At 42.3% G+C, this 11,203-nt stretch overlaps 1 protein-coding gene across 1 annotated transcript in view; it reads left to right on the top strand.

Moving 5' to 3' along the window:
* Window positions 1–251: 251 nt before the first annotated feature.
* CRADD (CASP2 and RIPK1 domain containing adaptor with death domain) overlaps window positions 252–11,203 on the top strand; it is a 195,554-nt gene continuing 184,602 nt past the window's right edge. Inside the window, exons 1-2 of the mRNA XM_054718797.1 lie at window positions 252–375; window positions 1,981–2,284. Coding sequence (XP_054574772.1) covers window positions 1,987–2,284 — 298 coding nt within the window. The 5' untranslated portion in view covers window positions 252–375; window positions 1,981–1,986. The remainder of the gene's footprint in view (window positions 376–1,980; window positions 2,285–11,203) is intronic.

Genomic DNA, 11,203 nt, shown 5'->3' with positions numbered 1-11,203 from the left:
AAGAGTGGTTTTGGAGAGCCTCGCTGATAAAAATGACTTATGAGACCTATTACTTCAATTGTGTGCAAGGCTGAAGTGTAGTTACTGTGTTAAAAACGCAATTATCCAGTTATTTTGTTCTTAGATAACCCCTCTAAGCGGCTGTTCTTTACCCACAGCAAACATGGCGGGCTAGACTTCAGCCCGACCTCGAGCCCGCAATAAAGATGGCGGCAGCACTTCCTGTGTTTGCCCTCAACAAAGATGGCGGCAACGCTTCCTGGTCTCGGTTTTCGCCTTCAATAAAGATGGTGCTTGTGGTACAGGTTCCCTGACAGTCTGGATCCCGGTTGCAGTTTTATTTATCTATTTTTTTTAAGATACGTGTTCGCAGACGTAAGTAACAGGAAACCAGGAGCCCGTATCCCTCTTTTCTCCGGGGCCCGCGCACACCGCGCCCGCGGCCCGGGGCCTCCCCGCCCCGCGGCGGCCCGAGCCCGGCCGGGGAGGGTGGCGATGGGGGTGCCCGGGGCCCCGCTCTGAAAGTCATTCCAAGTCCTCTCTTTTTAGCGGCTCAGGTGGCCCCGAAAAACCTCTCGTAGCCCCCCTGTTGGTGATGCCGCCGGGCGTCCGCGGCTGAGACGGGGAAGAAGAGACGTCCGGCCGGCGGCAGCGGAAGCGCCGCCCCCTCACCTGCCAGCCCCGGGGTGGGCCCGGCTCGCTCCCGGGGGTGTCCCCGCCGCCGCACCACACCCCTCCGCTCTCTGGGGCAGAGTCTTGGCAATGTGCCTTCCGACCCTGCGTGGCTGCGACCCGGCCGGGCGTCCGGACGTTTTTCTTTTACAGAAAAAGAACTCCCATTGAATGCCCCCGGCACGTGTGGTCAGGGCAGTGTCGCGAGGGCAGATTCCGAATCCTTGGAGGGAAGGGATGGAATCCCTGACTACATAGAAGCTCTACAGTAGACTGGACACAAACACTTAAATGTCACTCTTTTTTTTTTTTTTTTTAATATATTTTATTGATTTTTTGCAGAGCGGAAGGGAGAAGTATAGAGAGTCAGAAACATCGATGAGAGAGAAACATCAATCAGCTGCCTCTTGCACACCTCCTGCTGGGGATGTGCCCGCAACCGAGGTACATGCCCTTGACCGGAATCGCACCCGGGACCTTTCAGTCTGCAGGCCGATGCTCTATCCACTGAGCCAAACCGGTTAGGGCTTAAATGTCACTCTTGAAGGTGATGGTGTATAAGCCTTTTCTCCTAGGTCAGTGGTCGGCAAACTGCGGCTCTTTGGCCCCTTGAGTCTTTGGCAAAGGCCAGCGTAGGAGTACCCTAATGAAGTGAATAACAATGTACCTACCTATATAGTTTAAGTTTAAAAAATGTGGCTCTCAAAAGAAATTTCAATCGTTGTGCTGTTGATATTCAGCTCTGTTGACTAATGAGTTTGCCGACCGGCGTCCTAGGGTAAGAGATCCTTCAACTGATGGGTACCTGCTGGTGTCTGGTCCCCACGCCCACGGCTGATCAGGTTCTGCCGATGCCCACGCGCCGAAGGGCACCTGCGCGCACATGGGCAGTCTCTGCCGCGGTGGGGCAACGCTGCAGGAGGCGATGTTAAAAAACTCCCCACTATTGCTTCTCAGCGATGTTAATTAATGAAACGTCGCTCTGTGATACTCGAATAAAAGTTGCTTTTTAAGCAGGGCCTCTGACCCACTTTTTTCCAAATCTCTTACTAGATGGAGGAATTGACCCCCTTGTGTGGGAAGCAAGAACAGAACAGATGATTCGTGTTCAGCGTTGCTGATTATTTTCAGAAACACTTGAAATTAATGAGGTTAATTAATGAACACAGCCCTGTGTTAAACACCTCGGTCTGGCCCTCTGCTAGGGTTCAAAGGATGTCCATTTCCTTAAGGAGCTTATATTGCAGGGCGGTAGCTTTCAGGGCGCATCATTCCTGTCCTCTGACCTTCCGTTTTGTCTCTTCCCAGGGGGAAATGGAGGCTAGAGACAAGCAAGTGCTTCGCTCCCTTCGCCTGGAGCTGGGTGCAGAGGTTCTGGTGGAGGGACTGGTTCTTCAGTATCTTTACCAGGAAGGGGTCTTGACGGAAAACCATGTTCAAGAAATCAAAGCTCAAACCACAGGCCTCCGGAAAACAATGCTGCTGCTGGATATCCTACCTTCCAGAGGTCCTAAAGCGTTTGATGCATTCCTCGATTCCCTGCAGGAATTTCCCTGGGTCAGGGAGAAGCTGGAGAAGGCAAGAGAAGAAGCCATAACTGAGCTGCCTGCAGGTAGGCATCAACAAGATAACTCCAAACCAGCTCCCAAATTGTTGGACTATGGCCTTTCGATTTGAAGTTGAGGTTTTAGGCTAGGAGGGGATCAGCAGTTCCCGAAAGTGGGTAAGGAGTTTGGACTGAAGACATGGCGTTACAAGGATGGGACGAAGAGGTGGCATTAGGACGCGCTGGGAAGGAAGGAAGAATGAACCATGACTGAGAGGGTGAGGAGGGAGCTCAGAGAATATACTTAGAAATGCTTCCAGGGAAACTTGGCAAGTCACTTGGAAGACATGTTCTCATCTGAGAGCCAGGTCATATCTCGGCCCTTGGCATCAGGAGCCATTTGGAAAGTGCAGATGGGAGAGCAGCAGTTAGGCCTCCTGATAGCTGCTTCATGGGGTGCCAGCCCTGCCTGCTGGAAAAGGTCAGATTCCTGAAGGAGGAGGCAGCCTCTAGGAAGGCATGCCCTGCACCTGTTCCCTGGCCCGTCCTACATGGCCGGAAGGGATTGTTTGGGAGGCTGGCTTAATTTGTTTTTAAAGGTTATTGACTTAAAGTCATCCTTTTTAGTTTTGTTCAGACACCCAGAGTATTTAACTTGTAAGGGTAGTAGTTAGTGCAGGGTCTCATTTTGTTTTTTAAGAAAATTGGGAGCTATGGAAAATAGAAATAGTCCTAGTGCCATTAACCTGGCTTGTAGCAGGAAGAAGATGTGAAATGAAATACTTGTTTCTCTTAACAGCTCCCCTGATTTATGCTTTTTACAAAAATTGAGGAGCAGAGAACTGAACTGCCAAAAAAAAAAATTAAAAGTTAACTTGTAAATTTTTAACAGTTAGGAAATCAACATTCTCTGGAGTTTTCGATAGCAGTAATAGAATTTCTCCAAGTCAGTGGTCCCTAGCCTTTGTTATTATTGTTTTTAAAATAGCAGTATATCTGGCTAAAAAGCAAACACGAGTAATAAAAGACCACTTTTATTGTTTTTGCCTTAAGGACCTCATATTTTGAATGATTTTTCCAGACCACATTTAGTCAATATGCATGATTAATTTTTCTATTTTTATTAATGACATATGTCTGAATATCTGATCATCATGAGATAACCAGTTAACTGGGGAAGGCCTAGTAAAATCCCAGTGTAAAAAAATTATTTTCATTTCCTTGCATAATCAAATGACAGGCAAATGTATATTTTATGCTTTTTGAAAATAGCTGGCCTTTTAAGACCACAGGAATTCTCAGGTTGGATTGTCTTTACCAAATTAAATACTTCAGGTACAAAGCCTAATTAAAGTATCTAAGACATTTCTACCACTGTATTGAAAGCAGAATAAAAATAATATAGAATTGGGAGAAGTTAAAAAAATATTAGGGTATCCAGTGTCTTTTCCTGGTATTTGACTTAGAGGTTCCTTTTGGCAACACGTAGTTGAAAACAGCAAAACAGGCAAACTGAAAGTCTCTTCCAATCAAAATATTTACTTTAATTTTATAATCGTTTTGGGTGATGTAAATAGTACTGCTGTATATTTTTAATAGAGGTATGACCTCATTGTCATTTCTTCAGCTTCATTCAGAGAACAAGAAAAAAATTAAGATTTTTTTTTTTAAACAAATGGTGAAAGTTACAGAGAAGTTAAGGGAAAAACAGTGTGTGTGTGTGTGTGTGTGTGTGTTTAAGTAAACAGAACGAAACAGTGTCGAGTGGGAAAAATCTAGTGTATTTGTGTTGAATTTTAGAAAAATAATGTTAGTTTGTTAATTATGTGGAAGTGGTCAAATGCGATGATAGGTTGGCTGCTGCACAAATTAAGTACTCTTGTTGAGTCACACTACTATTGAAAAAATACTCTGAAGAGAGTTTGATTTACATATGCCTCTATCTACTGCCTACAGGGACAATTACATAAACTCACGTTCTAAATAGCTACTGTTAATTATTCAACGTTTTAAGTCGGATTACAAAATATAAGTAAGGTATGAAGACTAATGGTGCAGTGAACGTCTTTATCCCCATCACTGTTAAAAAAAGATACTGCCATTGCCTGTGAGGATTCTGGGTGCTCCTCCCCAACCCCAGCTTACCCTCAACCCCTGCCCACTGAGGAACCCTGAATTTGGAGTCTATAATTTTCTTTTTCACTTTGTAGGTTTCCATTTTATAGTCACTTTAAAAACCTACATACATTATAGAAAATTCACTATGCCATGATTTTATATGTCTATGTAAGGGATGGAGGAAATGATATTATTTTAAAGGAGTTGTTAGTTAACAACTTCCTCTTTTTGAGGCCTTTAGCTTTGTGTTTAAATGAATTAATTTGATGGCAGTATTTTAATTCTAAAATTAAATTGGGACTTCATTGAAATCTTTTTTAAGTCTTAGAAAAAAATTAAAGTGCCTTCAACTTAACGTCCCTATAAAGATGTGAATGAACCCACAGGCCGATTTCCCAGGACCTCAGTGTTCCTTCAGTGTTGTAATTGAGTAATTTTAATAAGCTTTTAAATACTCCATTTAAATTTTTGTAAAGGCGTTTTGAATTTTGAAGAACTAGGCTGCAGGAAAATGTGGTGCTTGTATATGTATGTATATACATCATCATCTTCTGACCTTTTATAATAGTTTTGGTTGTAATTATTAATTAATTTGTATAGAAAAGAATGGTTTTCTCTTTGGCCAAGAGGTGGGTCTTTCTCCAACAATGAGCTGATTTTATTTTATTCAAAAGTTTTCTTGTTCTGGTCTTCTCAGAGATTCTTGGTTTCCCCTTTGTTAGTTGAATTTTTGTATTTCACTTGTAAATTTTGAGCTGCCTCAAAGTCCTTATTTGGTGATTGATCCTACTTAGTTCTTTTTATTTATGTTCTGGAATTAAACCTTTGATTCTCTCAGAATCTGCCTAGATGACTGGTCTCCCTATCTCTGTTAATAAAACTCTAAGATGTTAATAGAAAATTGATTTTGTGTTTTTCTCACCCTATAAGGACTCTTATATTTTAAAAGAGGAATTCTGGCAGTAAAATGACGTAATCCAGCTTGGCACTGTGGCAGGAACACTTGACAGTGTATCCCTTACTGGCCAGTAAACACTAGGTCAGCTGAAAGTCCTCTCTGGGCTCCTGTCAGGTCATTTAGGAGATGAGTGTAATGCTGAATTTGGGTGAAGGCAGCGTGGGCCGGCCTGTCTGCCTTCCCAGTACTCATGGGCTCTGTCTACACTGAAGCCTCTCTCCAGTGCCTGAGCTAATCTGGATCTACAAAGGAGGTTTATGGGCAGCCCCAGTCTCACTTGTTGGTAGGACTTAGCCTAAGTGATGGTAGGCGTGACTTCTGGGCCCCAGGACTTCCTGTTCCATTGTGTTGGTCCTGGCTGTGGGACTGGGTTTCTGTCATGATTCTCATGTAACAGTCAGCCTGGCAACCCTGCCTTTACCCCAGGCTTCCTTTAGGCTTGGGAGTTATTTTTCTCCTCTCTAAGCTAGATTCCTGCTTCACGTTCTCTTACCATTGGCAAGAATATCTTGGAACACAGCTCTGTGCGTCCTGTGTTAGCATCAGATGCCTCAGTTCTTTAGCCTGCTGGAGTGGCTGACCTGGGGTGACATTTGCTTCAACCTTGCCTGAGCTTGAGCTGGTCCTTGCCATGGACCCTGTGCCCCAGACTCCTTGGCTGCCCTCACTGGAACAAGATGCAGGGCTGGCCTGTTTTTCTTCTACTTACCAGCTCCAGGGCTCAGCCTGTCCCTCTGGAGCTGACATTGCCTGGTCATGTATAGATAGCTACACTGGTCACTGTCTCGAGATGCACTCTGGCTCTCACATATATACTTGGATGCATCTGAAATTACTGAGCAATAATGGCAAAAATTTTAGGCATTGTTATAAGTTTATTAGAGAGATTTCTAGCCTGGGATTTTCCAGTCATACCATGACCATACTCTGCATAAGTTCAGTGTTGATCTCAGTTTATCTAGCTTGTGGTCTATCCAAGTACTTCTGTAGCTGAGTAGAGTTTACTTCATAGCATTGTGTGTACTAGAGAGGGAAGGGTGGGTGAACATCCACAGCAAGACCCCTTCTTGTGGTAAGGGCAGAGTCTACAGATTTCTGTGTATCCTCGGCATGATTATCACATCTTCCTGAGCAACAGTGAGGTGCCAGGTACTAGGTAAAGAAGACACATGAAGGACCTCCGGATCAACTGAGGGGATTCATTTGTTTGTTCATCAAATAATGAATATTGATCATGTGCCAGACATTAGGTGCTAGGGATATTATAATAAACAAAGCCCCTACTCTTATGAGCTCACTATACTCTACAGTCCAATGGGGACAGAGAGCAAGCAAATGAATAAATAATACAGTCATGTGCCACATAACAGCCTTTTGATCAATGGCTGATTGCTTTTACGATGGTGGTTTCATAAGCTTATGAAGGAGCTGAAAAATTCCTATTGCCAGTGATATCATAGCTGTCATAATTCATAGAGCAACACATTACTCAGGTGTTGGTGGTGATATTGGTGTCAACCTACTGCTGCCTATTCTATAAAAGGATAGCACATATAATTATGTACAGTAAAAAACCCTTGATAATAAATAACTATGTTACTGACTTATATATTTATCATACTGTATTTTTTCTCATTCTTTTAGCATGTAATCTTTCTACTTATTAAAAAAATTGTGCTGTACGATAGTGTGCTGTGTTACGCTGTCAGCAGGTTCATGCACCTCATGTTTACCACATCTCTTGATTGCATCATTTTCTCTTGTACTTGATTAAATCTCATGTTGTTTGTACAATAACACGCTGTACAGGTTTGTAGCCTGGGAGAAATAGGCTGTACTGTATAGCCTACGTGTGTAGTAAGCTATGCCATCTAGGTTTGTGTAAGTGCACTCTATGATGTTCATGAAGTGACAAAATCACCACAACCCATTTCTCAGAATGTATCCCATCATTAAGCAGCACATGGCTGCACATCAGGTGATGATTGTCTGTGAAGAAAAACAGTATGTGTGCGGTAAGGAAGGGCTTAGCATCTCATTAGGCGCGGTCAGAGAAAGCCTTTCAGATGAGGGGACGTTCGGCAGAGACCTAAATTCTGCCACAGAGTGGATGCAGGAGGAAGAGCAGTTCAGATAGTGGGAGCCCCAGGTGACAGTGTGGCCGGAGCGCAGGCCCATCTGGGGTAAGAACCTTCCTCCTGGAGATGAATCACAGCCCATGTCAGCGTCAGTGCAGTTGCAACCATTTGTTGTTGTGCTTCCCAAAATGTAAGAAGCGCGCAGAGCCATGGTCTTGGTAGCTTTTAAAATGATTTTCGATGGTAAGTGGAATGGGATGGAATCACATGGTGAGAAATTCATTTTCTCTTTCAATATTGAGAGCCAGGTGAAAGCCTCTGTTTGGTACAAGTATTTCTGAAACATCTCGCTTGATGCTTGCCAGCTTTCTTTTTAATAGAAAAGAAGGTCCTCATGCGTAAAGCCTTCTTTGGACAGCAGTGTTTACCTCAAATTTAATTGTTTTGCTTTTTTTTTCTTTCTTATATCCATTTAACATTTTTCTTCCATTTGTGGCAAGTAAAACTGTTTTCTATTTATGAAGTTCCTTTAAAAAACACATTGCTTTGCCCTGGCTGTTTTGGCTCAGTTGGTTGAGCATCAGCCCACGCACCTAACAGTCTTGGGTTTGATTCCTGGTCAGGGCACTTACCCACGTTGGGGATTTGCTCCCTGGTCGGGGGGTGTGTACGGGAGGCAACTTATTGATGTTTCTCTTTCACATCCATGTTTCTCTATCTTTCCCTCTCCCCATGTTTCTCTTCCTCTCCCTTTCTTTCTCAAATCAATAAAAACATATTAAAGAAACCCACATTACTTTTATTTAAGTTAAAATGACTCAACTTAAAGAAAAATACTAAGAAAATAATAATGGTATGAGACTATGGCCTAAAACATGAAGCTGCTTTTCATCTATTTTCTCACTTAAAAAGAGTGGCTGGAGTTTGAGGCAGGAACCATTGTCTGGATGGCATAGTTGGGGAAGGAAGACTCTAGCTCTAGCTTAGATAGAAGAGATGGCCATATTCAAGGGTTTTTTTTGTTTGTTTGTTTTGTTTTGTTTTTACTGTTTTGCTCATTCAGTTTATGTATAGTGGCTGGGAACTGGTTAAATTTATTAGTAGAATTGCCAGAATGACTTAATTTTAGACTGCCTAAATTGTAAACACATTAATTTGCTATTATAACAAAGTCAGCAAGATGAAGACATATCCTGGTATTCCAGACTTTTAGACTGGGAGGGACTTACAGTTCATCTAAGTTTTCTGAGAAAACCAAGTCCTAGGGAGATAGTGTCAATACTTAGCCATGATCACATAGCTACTTATTTGTTGCCAGCACTGGAATCCAGGCCTCCTGACTCTTGATTTACGACCTTTTCTGCTGTGCAATCTTGGCTCCCCACTGGGTTTGAAATGGAATTGTATATGCTGTAGTGTTAATAGTTGAAATTAGCTTTGTAAAAAATTGTGTTAATGGTTTGTTTTACTTTTAAGAAGAAAAATTTTAAGGGCTTTTAGAGGTATTTTGGAATAAGATTTTACTAAAATATTTTATTTTAATTAATGCTAATTTTAATTATTTAAAAGAAAATTTTGATAGTTCAGTACTGCATTTCATCAAAAGATTCCCTGCCCCCTGACCCTCTTCCCCCTCCAAGGCTGACATAAAGGAAGAATTTTATTGAGTATTTACGGGACTGATGAAATAATGCATCTGTTGGCAGCTAATTGCAGCTCTTTCTAGGAATAGCAAACCATGTGACAGTTCTCTCCCCAGCAGGGATGCATCTATCTCACTTTAAAACGTGGATTTATTGTTCTTTTCTCTTAGAAATTATCACTGTGACTTTTTTTCTCTCCCCTGTGGCTGTATGGGTCATTTGGCTACATCAGTCACCTTACTGACCATAAGAGCTTGATTTAGCTTCAACTTTGGCTTTTAAAAAACTACTGATCCCCAGACTTTACCCATGTCAATTCATGCCAAAATATGTGGAGGTGGGGTATGGGCAGTGGTATTAAAGATACACACACACTCTCACATGCACATATACCCATGCACATGCACAAATGCCCTAATAGGTTATTTTAAAGGAAAGCCAGGTTTGAGCTTCTTGTTTTCTGACCAGCTGATTAGGTGCATGGCTTCTTTCTCCTTATTGCTCCCTAAGTATGGGCCTCGCACAGCTGTACACTTACTTGAGGAGCTGTTCTTGGTTTTGCAGGGGAGGAGGTGGAAGGGTAGTAGGAATGGAGATGTAGAAGGATATAGAGTTTTGTCTTAAATCTATAATCACAGATGTTTCCAATTCTCTGAATATCTTGAACATTGTTGCTTAAGAATATTCCAGAATCTTAGACCCCATATAGGTGTCACTCTGACATCAACCTTAAAATGCATTAGAACTCGAGGGGAATACATTCATACATAGAACGAATTTGATCAGAGGGTTTGAATAAGCTGGTGAATTTGGATTTGGGGAATTATTTTCATCGCTTCTTCGCATTGTTTGGAAATTAAAAACCACCCACAATACTCTGTGCTCTGTAGATCAAGCTATGTCCAAATGGAAACTGCCAGTGGAGGATGCGTTGGATGCTGCTCTCAGATACAAAGTGAGCTGAAGACGGCTCCAGGATGGATGAGAGACAAATGGCCAGCAGGGAAGGCCAGCGGGGAAGACTAGGACCAGCTTAGTCTGTCTGTGGGTTGGTCAGACAATCTGTTTGTAATTAAAAATGAATTTTAATCTTTTCTGTGTTCCACAAAGAACCTCAAACAATATCAGTAAAATACTTATTCTGAGTCAGGCACTGTTCCAGGCCCTTGGCATTTATTAATTTATGTAATCCTGACAGTTACCCTTATTGCATAGATAAAGAAGATGGAGGTACAAAGATGTTAAGTCATTTGCTCAAGGTCATACAATGTGGAATCCAGGCACTTAAATGTCAAAGCCTGATAATTCATAGCCTATAAAAACAAATTCTCAAAATTAGTTTTTCTTTCCTTCCTAATTCTGATTACTTGTGGCTGCACCAGAACCCAACATTTATCAGTCCCAGGCCCTCTGCTACTCCAGTCTCTCCCAGACGCACAGCACTAGGGGCTTTTCTGTCTTTCTCTTTCCTGCCTATTGTCAGAAGACTAATTCCTGGTTGGTACCTCTCTCTCCCCCCTCTTACTTTATCTGTGTGTGTGTGTGTGTGTGTGTGTGTGTGTGTGTGTGTGTGTGTGTGTTTTGGCTGGAAAGGTCTAATGTGAGGCCATATGGGGTCAAGGAGCAGAGCCCCCAGGTTGCTCCTATCCCATCTTGATACCTTGAGAGTAAAAAAAGACTAAATTTTCTTGGCTGTGATCAGAGACAGACATCGTGTCGGCTCTCCTGATACTGCAAGTCGGGTCCCACTTTTACAGCTCTTAAATCCTGCTATCAACAGCCTGCAGTTCCAATAACCAGCTTTTCTGGAGGCGCAGCCTCAGAGTTTAATCATACACTTAGCAAGGTAGCTTTCTCTTTTTTATGGGTGCAGTTCAGACTTGCAGGCTGTTGTTATAGCTAGCTGCAGGAATGTTTGCTTTTGCTTAATTTTAATAGGCAGCTGTGTTTATACTTGTTCTTTAGTTTGAGCGGCATATGATTCTTTGGAGGACTTTTGCCCCCAGAGGAAAAAAAAAAAGTACTGTACTTTTCCAAACAGTAAATTTTAATTGAGAAGGAAATATAACCTCTAGAAGTTGGGGGCAGGTTTTAGTCTTAGGCTTTATTTTTTGTTAATGTTATAAAAGAAATCTTAACTCCTTATAAGAAGTGCCAAGTTGACAATTCCTGGAAATGTTCATGTTCT

The sequence above is a fragment of the Eptesicus fuscus genome, chromosome 7, assembly GCF_027574615.1.
Source record: "Eptesicus fuscus isolate TK198812 chromosome 7, DD_ASM_mEF_20220401, whole genome shotgun sequence".
NCBI lineage: Eukaryota > Metazoa > Chordata > Mammalia > Chiroptera > Vespertilionidae > Eptesicus > Eptesicus fuscus.
Note: the sequence above shows the minus strand (reverse complement) of the source record. Positions and strands in the feature narration are given on the sequence as shown.